Raw genomic sequence first — 18184 nt, 5'->3', positions numbered from 1 at the left:
CGTAAACTTTTATCCCAACCAACATGGCCTCCTCCCATCGCTTCTTGCGGAGATCAGAGCGCGTGGCCGCCAATTTGCGCTCTTCGAAAGGATGGTTTTCGCAATTTTTTTTCCCCGCTATGATATTGTGGCACTGAATGTATTTTGCGCTGGAATGGGGTAAATCCTTCATACCTTTTCTCTTCCTGTCAAAAAAAGTAAGTCGCGAATTAAATTTAATAAAAGTACTCAAAACTAATGACAAAATATTCCCAGAGATAAACAGCTGTTGATCCCATAATGTTCAGACAAGTAGATTTTTGAATATAATTTTATGACACGTTAGGTGAAAGATCCGTTCATCATCCGTGAACAGTCATTGTTTGGACCTGTGGGGTGCTCTCGCAGCTGGTCCAGCCGACCTATCCGCGGCACAGTAATATTTTGAGAGCTGACGGTTCTCCTGTTGGATGGTAATACGCGCACGCAGTACTGCTCCTGGCTACTTCCAGGGAAGCTAGATAGGCTGACTGCTGGCAATCCAGCTATTAACCAGAAAACTGAGTTACAATAAAAATGCGCTGAAATGAGTTAAATGAACCATAAAAATTAGTTAGCCAACTGTACTGTAGCCTAATTGGCACGGATATTTTACGGAACTACTATAAATTGATTATACATTTCGTGTAAGAAAATCACTGTTGTTCCGGGCCACTTTGTATGCTTGGCTAGGTACCAGGCGCTCCGTCTGCACGCGCGGCGAGATGTTGCTCAGGACAAGCATATGCGTACAGAGCCAACTTCACAGATAACTGTGTCGACATCTGTCTGAAAGCGCCTCTCTGAAGAAACTGCCGAAAAGACCTTACAACATCCTCACTCCAAAATAGTCTCTTTTGTATTCCCTCTTTAGCGCCGCGAAGCAACCGTGGCTATATGAGCGGCGTGCAGGCGTGGACAGATGGAGAGAGGACAGTAGGAAGAAGAGGAAGGTTAGTGTGCGTCCTGGGCAGACTTCAGGGGTAACTGTGCCGACGTTCGTCTGGAAAGCCTGTCGGGGAAAACCTTACAACAGCCGGAGGTAGGACTCGAACCCACCACCTCAGAGTCTTCTGCACGACCTTTGGACTAGCCACCAACGGGTAGATGCATATATCTTCTCGGCCATGCCGCTGGTCAAAATATTGATAGACTATCGACAGTCGACTGTCGATAGTAAAAAAAAAACTATCGATAGTATACTATCGATAGTCGGCATTCAGAAAACTGCTGACCTTGAGCTTTTCATGCCGCTCAAACACGCCGCAAGGTCACGGGATACTCGCTGCACTGGATTGACTGCGGCATCGCAGTCTCATGAGTGCGCACGATTTTATAAAGAGCATCTTCTTTCGCTGCTTGCAGTGCATCATTAATGCATTACAGCGAAACGGAAAGAACTTGTGTCGCACGTGATTCTGTTTTCGTTCTCATTGTGCCAGTGTGAAAACGAAGACTGGAACGAAAGCATAGATAGTGAGAACCAAATCGATAGTATATAAAAACAAAAGAATAGTACTATCGAAAGCCAACAATCGATAGTTTTTTTCAAAACTATCGATAGTTTTGCATCACTACTAAGAGCCCTTAGCGTGGACATTCGGTTGTATTGCGTGTCGAGTATTCTGCGCAACCAGGAGTTCATGGAGCTATATTCTGAAGCCTGTGGTACAGGTGCACTCCGAACAGAAAGATCTGCCACAGACTGTTCTAGGACTCGGAAGCGACAGGAAAAAAAGAAAAAAGAAAACGAAACCAGCGCTAGGGTAACACAACATAGCTTTATTTGCAACGCGTCGACATGCAGTAACACTCCTAGCAGCCGTTGGTTTGATATGAACTACTGGCCAGCTCTGTGACAATACCCTTCAGGATATCGATGCAGTTCCAGACATCCGAGTAACTGTTGTAGAGCGGCACCGGAGCCAGCCTGATCACGGATGGCGCTCTGAAATCGCACTGAAATTACAATTAACACACATTGTACATCAGCTCCAAATCATGGTATCACAGGCGCGAGGATACCAAGAACAAGAGGTGTCACGCACGAAAGCAGATTCGGCTTTCCAAAAGAAAAAGAAAAAGGAAGAAAAATTCGTCTAGCGCGAATGTTCGCGAAGACATGCGGACATACATACTACAGTTCATGGGCGCAATAAATAAAGATAAATAAAGGTAAATAAAGGTAAATAAAGGTAAATAAAGGTAAATAAAGGTAAATAAAGGTAAATAAAGGTAAATAAAGATAAATAAAGATAAATAAAGGTAAATAAAGGTAAATAAAGGTAAATAAAGGTAAATAAAGATAAATAAAGATAAATAAAGATAAATAAAGATAAATAAAAATAAATGCATCCAGGCTCTAACCACAACACCAGCCAGGCCATCTCATCTGAGAAAACTCATTTGCATCATAGCCTCCATCTTGTATTGAAACTGGTCATGGCCTTTGTACTTACAATAATGCCTTTGGCATGGAACAGTTTATGAACCTCAGGTGGTCGATGTCTGATGTGGATGCTGAGCTGCGTCCCCCTCGCAGCCGGGTCTCGCGGAGTTATGATGTGGAACGGCGCCGCTTCGTCTGCCAAGTCGTGGTTCGCTCCCAGTTCCTCCTCGAGCAGAAGTTCGAGGTAGCCCGTCAACAAGAACTGCTTCCGTAGCCTCGCGTCTTCTCCGGCCTCAGTGAAGATCTGTGAGTGAGCAGTGACATTCGTTGTAATCTGTCTTGCGGCTACGCGGACTAATACCCCTCACCATACGGGGAGTCTTAAATTATCATTGAAAGTAATGACCATTGAACATACGGGTAGCGCCACGCACCAGAGGTGTCACCCGTTCAATGGTAATTGGTTGCAATGATAATTGAAGACTGCCCGTGTGACAGAGGTACTATATAAATTTCGTGTCTTCAGAACCCTATCGAATTTTTGCCATTGCTGTGCAATGCTCCTTTACCCACACTGTATTTTACCAAATCATTTTTACTCGACGTGGAAGTATTGCACAAGGATTACGTCACAATGTGCGCAATCTGCCGCGCATCTAGCAACGTTTTCTCCTCGAAGGTCGATTTCCGTCTACTCGCCGCATCCGCTTGTAGACTTGGAACGTGCGACGGAGAACGGAGGCGATGAAGGTGCTGTTGTTAGCAGACCGACGCCAGAGCTCGCGATGACGTCACTTCCATTTGGAGAGTCCGAAACTATGAAGGTTTGCGGGTTCGCTCGACCATACGCGTCTGCGCGTAATGGATACTGACGGCGTTTATATCTTGCGTACTTTGCGGTGTCTCCGCGCGCAGGGCCATAGCCTCCTCTATATAAGAGGTTATGCCATGGCAATATTCGCGACTATACCCCGCATAGGGCTGCTGTGTTGATACTGCTGATGTGCGCTGCTGGTAATGAATTCCACACGTGACCACAGTTCCTCTAGAGCATTCCCCAGGTCATCTGCCCCAGCCCCTCCCACAAGGGGGTCATGTATAGGCTGTCCAAATTTTCCCGTCGATTTGCCTTACTTTCAAATATTAGCTTGAAAAAGTGACGCTTTACCTCAAGGCTTGCCATAATGGGAGCCACCAGAAGAGGCGGACAGTTTGAAAGCTTGAAGACATCGGCGGTAGTGCACGGATCAAATTCTAGTAATAAAGAAAAACGCACGCATTTTCTTTTAACAATCACGCATCAATTACGTGTTGCGCACCCGTACCGACAGCGAGCAACTGACCTCTTAGCATTGTGAACTTGGTTTGAGGCTTGACACCCCACCATCCCCTCAGTGCTGGAAGGAGGCCCTGGGACTCCTGGAACCTTCTGCTGACGAAGGCTGCGCCTAAGCAACCAGCCCCGGAATTCAGGTACTAAAAGTGTCCACGCAATATTTCGGTTAGTTCAACCACAACGCAGCCGTGTTCAACGTAAGAACGGTATAGTTGTACCTTGTACGAACACCAGGCCGCGAGGTCAACATTCCAGTCGGAGAGCCTCAGTTTCACGTTGCCAACGGCGTGAGCTAAGTCCCAAACGATAACGCAGCCCTAAATGGTTGGCAAAAGACAGCCGATTAGTTGTCATTCCTAGAATTCTAAAAAAGGGCTTAATACCGAACCTTGGATCTAGCGGCGTCAGTTATCTTTTTTATATCAAACGACTGCCCCGTGTAGTACTGCACTCCAGGAAGCAACAGCATGGCGATGGTCTCTCCCCGGGTCTCAATCAAGTCTAGGATGTCCTCTTCTCGAAGCAACTGTTCACCCTGAAGAATCACCACAGTCTGTCAACGAGGGACGCTGTGCGGTTTCGACGCGGCCGCTTACCTCTCTCGCCCTCAGGTATATGAGGTTCGACTCAAGGTCTAAGCCCTGGTGTTCTACTTGAGATTGCGCCGCATACTGCGACCAGGAAAAATATGTAATCATTCTGCAAGAAGACAATATGTTCCTGGCAGACAAGAACACGCACTCACCACATCTGACGGAAAGGCGTCCCATTCAATAACCAGCTTGCATCTCTTCCCTCGAGGCTTGTAATAGGTTAGCTGGAAGGCAAAGTACTAAGCATTTAGCCGCCTATAGTCGTGACGTTGTGATCGACTATGGCGAGCGCCATCACCTCCACGCTCTGTTCTGAAGGATTCCCACGCTTCGGATACGCTTCAAGGGGCCCTCGCAATAGACCTCTCTTTTAAACAAATGACGTCTGCTCGGCAGCGCCATCAATTTGGTAGAGTTGAACTACGCTCGAAGCTAGAGGCGAACAAGATCGTGACCTAAAGCCACGGTCTTGAGGGGATTACGATGCTCCCTGAAAGGGACGCGACCTTCGGTCCTACTTTTCTTTCAGTAGGAAGCAGCCAACAAGTGTCCATTCGTGGAACCCAGCCCTCCCCTCCCGATTTGTCTCGGTTTCCGTCTGTCTACCAACGTCACGATGACGTTTCTCGGGTAGAGGTCTATAGTTTTCGAAGTACATCAATTTCTTAAATTCTATATTCGCACCGCGAAGTAACTGTGGCTATAGTGGCGTACAGACGTTGCCAGGAAGGAGAGGGAGACAAGGGAGCTACATGGCCTCCTGGGACTACTTCAGTAGCAACTGTGCCGATATCAGTCTGGAAATACTGCCGGAAAACCCAGGAGAAAACCTCATACGAAACTAAAGGAAAGCCTGCACGTACAGGAAGCGCTGCAAAGCCTACACTGTGTGCCTGTGTGCCTCTGCGCATGAGAGAAGGTAAAGTGCAGAGAGGCCACGTGACGAGGGAAAGCCCTTCAGACGAAAGGAGTCTCACGTTAGGCAGTTATCACCTTATTCGAGGGAAGGACCAATGATGTCGCTCCTCTGGTACGCGGGGAATGAGAAACGCGACATGGGCTATAAGACGATGTCGCGATACTCTCAAACCAGTAGTCTCCATGTGCTCGTTAGCCTCGTTCTCAGCGAAGATACAAGAGGGGTGGACTGCCAAAATCGCTCTTCCCATTGGGATTAATACTGGTGGCTCCAGTCCTTAATGAGTATGACTGAGGATTACGTAACATTGTCATCCGGTAAACATTTGAGTAGCTTATCAACGTTCGAAAGATAATGTAAAACGAAGATTCCTTGCTTCTGCGTGCGATATGCACAGTTGTTCACGTGAGGAGTGCTGGCCGATGAGATATTTTTTCTACATCGGTTCCCGAGCGGGAGAAAATGAACGGGCACAAAAGTGAACGAACACATAAACGAGAAAATGAAGGAACTCGGCAGTCCACACGTGCACAGTTCCTGTGACTACCACGGGGTGACAGCACGAATGGCGGCGCCCCTGCAGTGGCCATTCCTTGAATCGCATTTTTGTGTATACTTGCATAGCGGATCGAGAAGCGCACTAGGCTCCCTGAGGAGCCGAGCGACATGGCGGTAAGTACCGGAAAAGAGCATTACGAAGAAACGTTACGAGTAGAACCAGTGGCGTCACTAGGGGGGTGCGGTCCGCACCGGGTGAAGCGACGGAAGGGAAGTTTCTTTTTTTGTCTGAGTGTGGTGTAATATGTTTATTTATCGTGAATCGCCTGGTACGGAAAGGTATCCGTTAACTGGGGCATGGGGTGGGGTGGGGTGGGATGGAGGATGACGCAAAGAGCTCCCGCACCGGGTGACGCGTACCCTAGCGACGCCACTGAGTAGAACTGCAGATACAAGACACACGATTACAAGAATATCGCTATTCATCTATGCTTACCATCAGCAAATGCAGGTTCACTGTTAGTCCATTCATAACGACGACTTCGTCCTCGTGTGCTCCTAGGGAATCATTTGCACTGTAGAGTAATGCCAGTCACGCGACCGTGGAAAAATAGCGGACCGTCTTACCTACTAGGTCCGCAGTCATTTTCTTGGGAGCTGCCTCGCAGGATGCTGCGGGGAATTTACCTCGGAAGTGGCTCTCCACGCCCCTAGATATTGGGAACAAAGTGAGCAAGGGTCTACAGACACAGGGTGTCTTTTTTTAAAGTGCCACTACGAACTAAATCTCGTGTCTTCAGAATCCTACCAAAGTGACACGAAAGCTTAATTTTTATTTTTGGGAACTGTGACGTCATGTTAGGCTCCGACGGAGCGCCCTGCTTTCATCTGGCAACCCCTTCACCCCACTTTTTGCACTCCGTAAGCGGAGCCCCACGTGATATATCCTACGACCGCTTCGACCTTGGAGAAAACACAAGGAGGGAAAGACATCTTACCCTCTTTCGATCAGCGTCACGTGACTTCTCCACCCCGTGACCCTCCCGGTCGCCGGCGTCGTTGCTAGGTGACGAGTGCCCTCTCCAGAACATGACATCATTGCAATTTGTGAGCTTGTGATTACGTCACTCGCTCCTCGCGTCATCGAAACTTGTGGACGCTCAGCAGATGTTCAAAAATAGGCAAAAATGCACAGCGTTCGCAAACACTATTGAAATTTCGCGTATAGAATCCTTGAGGCACGTTGTTTTCATGGACTAAATAAAACAAACACTGTTTCCCCGAGTCCGGAGTGGCACTTTAAATCTTTTCCAGATAAAAAGAAGTTGCGAGAGCAGCATCGATGCCATTTTTGCAGGCGGATTATGCGACAGGGTGAAGGCGAACATTCCGTGGCAGAACGCATGTAACTACAGGACGACTAATTCGATATTCGACGTCTATAGTTCGACGACAAAATGGAGGTAATAAATAGCGATCCTTTAACACGCAAGTGAGCCGAAACACAACAGGTGCGGGTGTTTGTTCCCACGGCCCCTTCATCAAGATGCTGCATTAATTCATCGAATGCGACACGATGCGGCTTTTACAGCTCGGTGGCGTTACCGCTTGAGACAAGTTGACTCCCCCTGAAGCTGTCACTGCAGTGCTCTAGAGCATCTGGGGCACATTCTTCTTCATTGCCCACGCTACTACCCTTCCCGAAGCGCACTCTCTGGGTCTCGCAGTCAGCTGGACTCTCGCCCCCTTCTGTCTATCAAAACTGCTTGGTCCCTGGTGAAAGCCAGCCCACTTATACGCTTGACGCTCAAAGCTCTTTTGACCTTGTTGGACGCAATCGCACTTCTATCCTTATTGGAAGGGGCTCGTTATTTCATCCCCCACATCACCACCAGCGATGGGGTAGAGTATCGTCCCTGGCGATGAAGCTCTCCATTCAAAGCTTTTGTAGTAACCAGAAATACGCACTTCCCCGAGCGCAGAAACGTCATGACCTCCGGCTTATACCCCTGTCACACGGGCAGTTTTCAATGATCATTGAAACCAATTGCCATTAAACATGCACGTAGCGCCCCCAAGCGTGTAACGTGTCAACTTGTCAGAGAGCAATGGATTCAATGCTCCTTGGGAAGTTGACACACGCTTACTGGCGCTACGCGCATGTTCAACGGCCATTGGTTTCAATGATCATTGAAAACTGCCCGTGTGACAGCTGGGTATTATGTGGACCTGAAAACGGTCTACCTGGCTATCAGATCAGGGGCCAAATCTTCAACTTGTCGTTATCCCGTAAGGCGCGTTAAATGTATCACTTCGGCCCGTGATTCGCCACGAGCTCTTCGACGAGCCCACCGAATTGGCATTTGGCAGCATCACCTAGATAAAGAAAGCATCTAGCTCCAGTGGCTCAGTAGTTACCGTGCTGGCCATGTCACGTCGAGACTGGGAGGTACCCGGGTTCGAGTCCCGGTGCAGGCTGTGCTGTCTGGGGTTTTTCCTGGGTTTTCCTCAGACGCTTTCAGACATATGTCGGCACAGTTCCCTTAGAAGTCGGCCCAGGACGCGAGGAGAAGTCGGCCCAGTCGTCACGTTGCCCACCTCTGCGAGCCCCACAACGGCAAGCCCTTTCGCCATCACCACCACTAGATAAAGAAAGCCTGCTTACTCGACCACGTGATGTAATAAGTACGAGTCAGCCAATCAGGATCGTGTTTTTAACGGCGGTAGCCAATCACGAACGTGATTTCCGCTGTCGTAGCCATGGGGACGTACCACCGTCGTCTGCGAGTAGTGTTTGAACGTCTCCGCGAACTAAATGGGAAATCTTTAAAATAAACCGCAATGCGGTCCCATGTCTTTCTCAAGACAGATTTTCTAGAAAGCGTGTAGCAATTTTTGTCTACAGATTCAGGTCTACGGGTTCCAAATTAGGTGCAATCATTTTGCGAGTTCCTGAATTTGCAGACGGCGAAACGCAGTAGCAGACGAATTCTGCTTTATATGTCACGTAGCGAAGGAGGGAGAGGAGGCAGGAAGCAGGCCTTCTGCATCTAGGTGGCGTCGCGCGAACTTGGTGGTGGTAAGGTGGTACCACCATAGTGGTGGTATAACGATAACGATCGCTATGGTGGAAGTGGTGGTGGTCCTAGGCCGACTTCTAAGGGAACGGTGCCGACATATTTCTCTGAAAGCATCCGAGGAAAACCCAGGAAAAACCCCAGACAGCACGGCCTGCACCGGGACTCGAACTCGGGTACCTCCCAGTCTCGACGTGACAGTTGAAGACCGGGGCCCAGCGCGCCTACCCCGATCAGTTTCATCCCGAAATAGAAGCTCTAAGACAAAAGACGAGAAGACGAACAACACACGCAAGTAGCGCGCTAAAAACAAATTTTTATTACGCACGAACGACACGCCTGAGAAATTCCTTCCCCCTGCCCAAAAGAAGACCAATAGACAGGATGACGAAAGCAGCTCCATCGCTACAAAAGACGTGAACCTCCGACGCGAACGGCCGTCGCTCATTTTGCGCTCCAGAAGTGCGTGGTCTCGGTTTCGGCCCATTTCCATAACAGAAGTTCGCGATTTCTATCCCAAAGAAGGAACGGGCTCGTTCTAGGATTTTTGAAAATAGTGCGTGGATTTAAATAATAACTTTGTTGCATTGCCCTGAAAATATCTAAATAAGTTAATTGATGAATTTTAGTCAATTAGTCGTACACTATATAGTTACACCTTTTCCTACAAGATGTCCACTTAGTCACATAGCCCACCTGTGGAAACCGCATCTATGCACCCTCTCGTAATATTGAAATACAAATTATGTGACTATATATATATATATATATATATATTAGTTGTGGAAGGAAAACGCGGACAACAGATTTTAGGGAAGTTAGAAACACTTTAATGGGCAGAAATTAACAGTTAAATACAAAAAAGTTTCGACGTCAACCCCTCTTTTTTTTTTTTTTTTTTTGAACTTATAATTTCTGCCCATTAAATGAACCAGTGTTCCCTAAAATCTGTTGTCTGCGTCGTTTTCCTTCCACAACTGTAAAACTTCGTGGCCGTTTGATTTTTTGTACTTCCCTCCTTCCCCCCTCATATATAAACACCCTGTATAAAGAGCGCAAACGCAATTGCCCAGAAATGCGTGACCGAGGGAGGAAGAGGCTATATGCTTACGTCCGCGCCCAGTTGTCCAAGACCTTCTGCACGTATTCATCCGTAGACTTTGGCTTCAAGCCCAAGGAGTGGCCACACAAATAGATGCATTCCTTCGTGGATCCTGGGTCGGTCCCTGCGTTGATTATCAGAGCGTTCCAAGAGAGATTCCAAGAGAGTTTCCAAGAAGAACTTTATCAGTAGTAGACAAGCAGGATATGCTGGCGACGTGGCTTGAGACTTTTATTTTTTTTTATTTATTAATACTGTAAGCAAATATGTGGCCCAAACAGGAGTGGCATACATGTTTGACACATATTCAACAATGGACAACAAAACAGATCTCAGTAAATTGACCCATCAAAACACGATCATACACTATATCTATTAAATCAACACCACAAGGCATTCTATTGAGAACAAAAATAAAATTGCTCCACGTTACTTATAAAACGACTTTGTTGCTTGTAAATCCCATATGCGGAACCATACGACCGACAACGCTCTCTAAATATTTTTAATCTATCATTAAAAATCCGGCGTAGTGCATCGGCGAGACGCCTGGTGTCGAACAACCCCCTGTGTAGCGGGCAAGACTGTCGAATATGTATTATGTATGCAGCACTATTTTGTCGCGTTTTGTTCTTTTGGTGACTATTATTTCATATCATATTTCCATAGGAGTGCAGACAGCCCTGTTTAGTGCGTTTTTTGCGAAATAAAATGAAAAAGAAACGCAGCGCTGTTCGGTTGTCGGGCACAGCGTTATACGTATGCAACGTGGTTGCCGCCGCACGCGGCTGAGAGTACGGATCCCTTCCGAATACCTAATACAGTGTTGCCCGTAATCTTTAATTTTAATTTTCTAATTAACTGCACCACCGAATGGAATGGAATTTGCGCCGGTTTTGTACTGATGGCTTGGACTATCGAATAGCCACGCTAAATGAAATTCGGCCTCTGCGTACCAGTGATTTATCCAGACACCCCACACGCCCCCCTTCCCTCCCCCACCCCCACCCCCACAAAAAAAAAAAAGAAAAGAATCTGGAGGAGACCCGCTAAAATTTCCATCTAAAGATTCCACAAATACTTCGTCAGAAGAACGTAAATACACCCCCTTTGCGGAGCCCAACACTCCCACAAGGACGAAATTCTGGGTAAACCAGTGCGCAACGTTCCTCCATCGCCGGGAACAGAGACGAGAATCGGCTAGCATAGAATTCAGGTAGCGGCTTTTACTATCAGTGAACCGGGTTTGTTAGGCTTCGATTCTCTTTAAAATCAGTGAACACAACGCGCCAAACGTAAGAAACGGAACATTGGATCGCTCTCCAAGATGCATCGTCCCTGTCTGCGTCACTTTGGATGCAATCGCGGTTGCAAAATAAATCTACACAACAGACCCCGAAAAGTAGCAGCAAGACGTGCGGCCACGATATTTTCATTTTAGCATGACACTGAGCACTGCTGGCAATGTCCATCTGTGGTATGACGACCGTGGAAGGAGGTCTGGTTGCGCTATATGTAGAGTAGCGAGACTCGGATTTTTAATAGGGCGTTATACGAAATGAATACACGTATGGCTACAGATTTCTTTTCCCGGAAAGCTCCAGTAGATGTACGGATTTCACCGAAGCGAAATTACTTGTGTGGTGCGTTGACGTTGTGCTCTAAAGCATACTCAGGGGAAAAGGGGGGTGCCCCCACGAAGCTTCCTCAAACGTGTCATCACCGGAAGCAGTAGGGATTTTTGGGGACCTTTTCCCAACCATAATATGGATCTGTACATAAATAACTCGAAGTGGCTACTGATACGTTGTTCAACATCGCTTGTAATGTAATGCGAAGCCGTTAAGTCGTTGACCGCATCGTAGTCTGCCTGTACACTCTAAGTCCCTCTCGGGGCTATAGATCCGCGGAAGGTCATGCGAAGTTCAGGAACTATTTTCAGTGCTGCGAGTAAATTTCAGGGTCAGGGGACTAAAGTGCGGGAGTGATATTGCAACCTATACATAGGGGTCTAGAAACTAATGGAAGATTTCAGAAAATCCCAGTGTTCCTTGCGCACGCGTTGCATCCTGGGAGATCACAGTCATGAGGAAGGGAGAACAGTTCTTCACGTTTCGTTTTCGATGACCTTGACACCTCATGAACTATTATTGGCCATGAGAGGAGAAACCGAAACAGTTTGGAGACCTTCTCCTCCTTTCTGAAACCGAAACAGTTTGGAGACCTTCTCCTTTCTGAAACCAGCTCCCGTGGCTCAGTGGTTAGCGTGCTGGCCATGTCAGTGTCGAGACTGGGAGGTACCCGGGTTCGAATCCCGGTGCCGGCTGTGCTGTCTGGGGTTTTTCCTGGGTTTTCCTCAGACGCTTTCAGACATATGTCGGCACAGTTCCCTTAGAAGTCGGCCCAGGGCGCACATTCCCCCAGGGCGTCAGCCGTGACGTTGCCCACATACGTGAGGCCGACAACGGCAAGCCCTATCACCACCCACCACCACTCCTCCTTTCTGATTACCAAGTTCCCATAGATCAAAGCGGAGCTAAGCTCTCTGGGATTTTCTCAAGTCCTCTATTGCACCTTTTTTTCTTAGAACACAACCAGATCTTGTATGTCACCTACCGTCCACCACGTCTTTGACACGAGGAATGCAGAACCGTTCTCGGAAACGCCGTAGAGGATCCGCTCCGTCCATGGCTTTAGCAAACTCGGGGCTGTTCACCCGCAGTCCCAGCTCCTGAGCCATGCTCCGTAGTTCCTCTGCTGGACTCCGCTCCATAGGGCTTCACTGTCGCTAAAGTAGGAGGGCACAAGAAGTTCACCAGCGTTTAAGCACGGGTCTTTTCTACAGGAGCACACTACGAACAGCTTTCCGCGATGACTCCGAAGGGAAGTACCTCAGGTTTCCGAGCAATCCCGCATTGCGCACAAACAACGTATAACCGAAGAGTGCTCGTGGCAAAAGTGTGGGAAAACGCGGTCGGGGATTCCCTGTGGCGAAAATACAGCGACCGGCTGCGTGGAGTCCGGTAACGCCCGCATGCGAGATCAAGGTCGTCCCAGAAGGAAGGTGGAAGAAATCCTGGCGGGGTGTTTCCGGGTCCCAGATCGTGCTGCCTTCCGTGCATGCACACGTTTAGGGATTGCTAAGCGGGACTTGGGAAGTTTGCGGAACACTATAACGTCAGCTGTTTCCGTAACTATGGGCCCAAGCAGTAGTTACGGGGACGCTAAGGATATGAAAGGTTGTAAACATACGGCGTATGTTTCAGGGGAAGGTCCCCTTCCGGTACCAAAGGCAGGTGGAGTTATTATCCCCATTTTTGGTTCGGAAGAGGGTTTCGTACGTCATATGTGTATAGTCACCCTTTGCAGAAGCGAATGGCGCAAAGCCGTCGTGTTGACGCCCACGCTTATCATGCATAAATGCTGTGTACCGATTTCACCCACTTTTTCAAACCTCCTCTGCTACGTATTTACTCAACTCAAAAATGTTCGTATATAGTGCGTAGCTAAGCGTATATAGGTACACTTTTGTGAGCGCATCGCGAGCTGTGCGTGGGCGTCAAGATGGCGGAAATTCGTAGCAGACGACGCGCTTGTTTTCACCATCTACGCAGAGAGAGCTAGTATTGAGGCGCCCTAATTAATATGTACCATTTAACGGTCTACAAAATTAACCTCCGAGAATAAAGTTCGCGTAGAGCAGATAGAACAAGACACCTATCCTTCAATTAGCGATACAAGAACAAGATAACATCCCTTATCCGCCTTACCAACTCGACCGTGTCTTGCAACGCCTTTCAAACGTCTCAGACGTTTCAGGATATTCACACGGAGATACGTATCTGGGCCACTCTCTGATCGCTGATTGTAAGAGATATAAGGAGCTGCAAACAAATACCAACGAGCGCCTCAATGCGGCGAGGTCGCTCTCGCGCGTTGTGATGCACGATAAGAACCGATATCACCGTTTCGTTTGCCTCATATGTCCCGCCACACATGCACACCAGTTGATGGGTATATCTCTGCTAGAGTCACTAAATAAATCTCGACGAAGTACACTCGTGAGCATGCTCATTGTTGCCAGTGCTGAGCGTGGGCGAGCTGAAATGATGCGCAAGCTGGGTGAGCTAAGCTTATTTCAGCTCATCTCAACGTCAGCTCAACTCTCCTCACGTCACCTTTGCGCTCTCGGCAACCTATATACACGCTTTCACTGTTAGCAAACAGAAAGCACAACCGGAAGTTGTCTAAGGTTCCCAGCGTCAGCGGTTGCACGTGGCGCCATGTCGTGTCATTCATTTGAGTTAAACACTTTCACTGTTTACAAATAGTGAAAGAGCTTAACTCAAATGAGTGACAGGGCGTGGCGCCACTAGCAGCCGCTGACTCTAGGAACCCTGGACAACTTCCGGTTGTGCTTTCTGTTTGCTAACAGTGAAAGGGTGAATAGGGACCAGTGAGATGAGACGGCAAACGAGGATCTGAGCTGGAGGCGACTGCGTACATACGAGCGAACGTGAGCGCTCAAAAGAGCTTAGCGGGCGCAGCGAGTCGGGCCTCGCGAAACAGCAGGTTCGACTGTAAACCTCAGCGCAGAACAGACCTCGGCAAAAAACAAAAACTCATGAGCGCGATAACTCACGGTACACACAATCACGATCGCCGATCGTATCGAGTGTGTGTGTCCCACTCGTTTCACACAGCATGGCAGCATCAATAATCTGCTATCACGTTGAAACGGCAACGCGATTATTGTGACCGCGCTCACGCTGCAACGAAGTACTGGCGTGTACACTCATGCTGGAACGTCCTACAGCGGTACTAACGGGAACCATGCACTGTAGGGCTCCGAACGAAATCGTCCCCTTCAACGCCATTATCGTGTGAGTCCGCACTCATCTTGTCGCGAGGTCGCAGTCTTTTTTTTTCCTACATCGGTCTGACGTTGATGCTGAAAGTGCTACTACACATTCGCACTTGCTTTCGCGGCGTTTTGCATTTTTATTTCTATTTTTTCCTGTCAGAGTGAAGAGTAACTATAAATGTGTGGTACATAAATGGGTACCTGTGCGTCTATGTTGCAACCGCGCCTGCCACTTACTCACTGTTACGCAAAACAAGTTTTTGAGTAGGTGATTTTGGGCTGGCACTCGTGCGTATGCGCGTTGATTTGGCCAAATCGCCCATGTCACCCGTGTATTCAGTTTTATTGATTAGTTGCTGCGTGAGTATTTCGCCTACCACCCATTGGTGGCCTTTGATGGCCATATTTTAAATTGGAAGACAGTCGGCGGGAAGTATAGCAGGAATGTCCTACGTTGACTTCGAACGCTCTGATCTAGCCGTCGGAATCTTCAACTTCCACGGTTGTTTGTTTGTTTTGCTACAAACGCAGCTAGGAACCTACAGGCTAAAGGCGGCATAGCTACCTGACGCGGTCTGAGCACCGTAGCACTACAATGTAGCGATCGTTATCGCTATATTTAAAGTTCGCGCGCTCCAAACCCGGTGCGCAAGGGCGCACCGGGCTCAAGGGCTCGTGGCAAACCCCGGGCCGAAGTGACGCGTTGAACGCGCGTTGTGGGGTAACGGCAAGTTGAAGATCGGGCGCGCTTCGTTATCAAACAGGAGTAATTTTAAGTTGTGGGCTGTGACAGGCGAGATACAGTGCTTGGTTACTTATTTTATTCGGGATGATTTCATTTGTTGTGTTCATTGTAGTTAAACATGAAGCCAATGGGATAAAAATTGATTGATTTGTTGCGCTTATTCCGGTGATCAACGGTGTATAAATCATTTCCATCGACCGCGGTCTATGTTTATTGGTACTTTTCACTGATTACCGAGAACCAGAAGCCACTGAAGCTAACTAGGAGGCAAAGAGATATCCATTTGCTCAACACTGCTTTTCTCGTTTCCAGTACACGCTAGAGAGTTTTGCATTATGCGTAAAATTTTAATTTGCTCGTCGCTCTCACACTGCGTATCAGGGCAGCTATAATTGGCATCACGCATTAAAGCTTTAAAAAAAACAATAGAGAATATTTATTGTGTTCCCAATTCGTTTATCAAAATTCAATACCGTAATGATAACCGTATATGACTCATCCTCCACCAAACATACGCATTATGAAGAGATAACTTCAGTCAAACGCCCACCTTGCGTGACATTCAGTCTCGATCAAGGTCTCTACAAGCAAGTTTTGTTATCAAGTAACTCGGCTGTATACATGTCTGTGTGTGATACTTTACATTATCTCGTGAGTGCACTAATATATGGCGTAACCGATATTGCGTGTGTTGTTGGTTCTTGATTTCGTGACAGTGAAAGTGCGATCAGTCATAGTAACCCGTGTGAGAACCGCCTAGCGGCGTTGTTGACGATGGCCACCTGCCCAAGCAGCAAAATGTACTGAAAGTCGGGTGCAATAGGGTTGGACGGGTAGGTGGAAGGCCTTGAGCAGACTCGTGAAACTAAGGAACATCGATAAGACACATACCGTCCACCCCTATTGCACTCGACTTTCAGTACATTGTGCTGCTTGTGTGCATGCTTTTATCGTCTGTATTCGTCTGGCAATATTAAGCTGCTCAAAATATTGTGATCGCGGATGCGAGATACAGGGCGCGATATCGACACTCACGTGAGTTCAAAGTGAGTGTGAGGTCGATACGCCTTATCAGATAACTGTCATCGTGAGCCAAAATGCCGACCTGTGGCGCAGACTTCTACGTATCTTGAGTACGTACTCAAAATACAGTATTTTAAATACTCTTTCCGGTTTTTTGGTACTCTACTCAATACTTTTTGCGACAAATATTTTTTAACGTATTTAATATACCGTTTTCGGTATTTACTACTCAGTACTCAAAATAGTTTCCTTCCTCATCAAGAACACTTCCCGCTGTGTCCAGATTTTCAGCTCACTGGAACGCTCTTTTTTTCTTTTTCTTTTTGGGAATTCGGGGACCTGTCATTTATCCTCCTGCACAATAGGCAGGTCCCACGCTTAGCCTTGTTGTCAATAGCCAACTTCGTCAGAAAACGGTTCCTGCCAGGTGAATCTCTAAGGGACTAGGTACAAGGGAACCCCGGCATTTATTTCCTTGGTCACCAAAGCGATAAACACGCGCCAGAGGTTGAAAGTCCCGAGCTGAGATACACGAGGGATTACGAAGTTTTGCGTCAGAAAATAGCAACAAAGTTTACTTGGGTTCACCAAATTTCACCAAACATTGCTTGACACCAAGACCTTGCAAATGAAAGATATACAGATGCTAATATCAACTGCTAATATTAAAGTACTTTAAAGAGTATCCTAAATGCTTCTTAGATAATTTAGTACTCTACTCAAATTACTTTCAGTTTTGAGTATTTTGTACTCTATTTTAAATACTTTTGCGTAGTATTTTGCACAAGTCTGAGTCCTCAGGTAAGCGAAAAGTTCCGCGCGACGTCACTATAGTTACGATATAGGTCTTCAACCCATATACGGAATAGAAAGTGAGAGACCAGGAGCACTTCTACCACCTCAGTTTCTACCACGCGTTGAACAGTCCCAGTCCACATGAAGAATAACAAATTCTCCCAAGTAGACGCTCGTCATCGGAAGCAGTTACCGCAAGGCCCCCCACACCCGGTACCACGCAAAAGTACTTACAGCATGCACTACAGCACTTACCGGGAGGGACGCAAGCTGATGAATGTAATAGTGTCACTGAAAGTTCGTGATGGAGCTTCGTCTGAGAACTGTCCCGAGCTATTTCTCAGGCGCCCTTATCGCTCATTTATGGGGAACGATAAGACAGACGCATACTAAGGCGGATTGACCTCCCTCAATCTCACCCGGTTGACAACCGGTACGACAACTGTTCGTCTATATGTCGCACGTTTTCTTTTGCGACGTCTATACACGTGATCTGAAAAACAGCGCCTGGCTTCAGGTCGTCAGGTGTAAGTGTGATGGTTCACGGGTATCGTGGTGAGAGGAACGTGTTACTCGTTGCATCTCCTGTAATCGTCCTTCCGTGTAGATATACTCTGCCACGTACTGATTAAGAACTTGCGTTATCGCGATGCACTTATACTTAACGGAGGAGGCACAATCTGTACAAAAATGTGTACACAGAATAGAGCATCATACAGAATACCTAATAAAGAATACAACTACAATGCAATAATGTCATTGTTTTCCCTTACAAACAAACAAACAATGTACCACCGACCTCCGGTGCCACCGACCTTCGTAAGC

General features: G+C 47.5%; 1 protein-coding gene across 3 annotated transcripts in view; it reads right to left on the bottom strand.

The window, feature by feature from the left end:
* Nucleotides 1-1780: 1780 nt before the first annotated feature.
* The window catches only part of LOC135388154 (kynureninase-like), a 24771-nt gene continuing 8367 nt past the window's right edge, over nucleotides 1781-18184 (bottom strand). The window contains exons 1-13 of one of the 3 annotated variants that reach the window (XM_064617519.1): nucleotides 17615-17814; nucleotides 12549-12720; nucleotides 9942-10056; nucleotides 6381-6463; nucleotides 6250-6311; nucleotides 4489-4560; nucleotides 4340-4414; nucleotides 4132-4278; nucleotides 3962-4060; nucleotides 3751-3883; nucleotides 3576-3661; nucleotides 2478-2711; nucleotides 1781-1977 (exon numbers count right to left, since the gene is read on the bottom strand). In XM_064617519.1, the coding sequence (XP_064473589.1) occupies nucleotides 1834-1977; nucleotides 2478-2711; nucleotides 3576-3661; nucleotides 3751-3883; nucleotides 3962-4060; nucleotides 4132-4278; nucleotides 4340-4414; nucleotides 4489-4560; nucleotides 6250-6311; nucleotides 6381-6463; nucleotides 9942-10056; nucleotides 12549-12705 (1407 nt within the window). In that variant the 5' untranslated portion in view covers nucleotides 12706-12720; nucleotides 17615-17814 and the 3' untranslated portion in view covers nucleotides 1781-1833. Of the gene's footprint in view, nucleotides 1978-2477; nucleotides 2712-3575; nucleotides 3662-3750; nucleotides 3884-3961; nucleotides 4061-4131; nucleotides 4279-4339; nucleotides 4415-4488; nucleotides 4561-6249; nucleotides 6312-6380; nucleotides 6464-9941; nucleotides 10057-12548; nucleotides 12721-13702; nucleotides 13793-17614; nucleotides 17815-18184 lie in introns of those variants that run through there. The other 2 variants (XM_064617520.1, XM_064617521.1) reach the window with 2 other exon arrangements.

This window comes from Ornithodoros turicata, chromosome 3 (assembly GCF_037126465.1).
Source record: "Ornithodoros turicata isolate Travis chromosome 3, ASM3712646v1, whole genome shotgun sequence".
Taxonomy (NCBI): domain Eukaryota; kingdom Metazoa; phylum Arthropoda; class Arachnida; order Ixodida; family Argasidae; genus Ornithodoros; species Ornithodoros turicata.
This window is presented reverse-complemented; position numbering and strand designations above follow the sequence as displayed.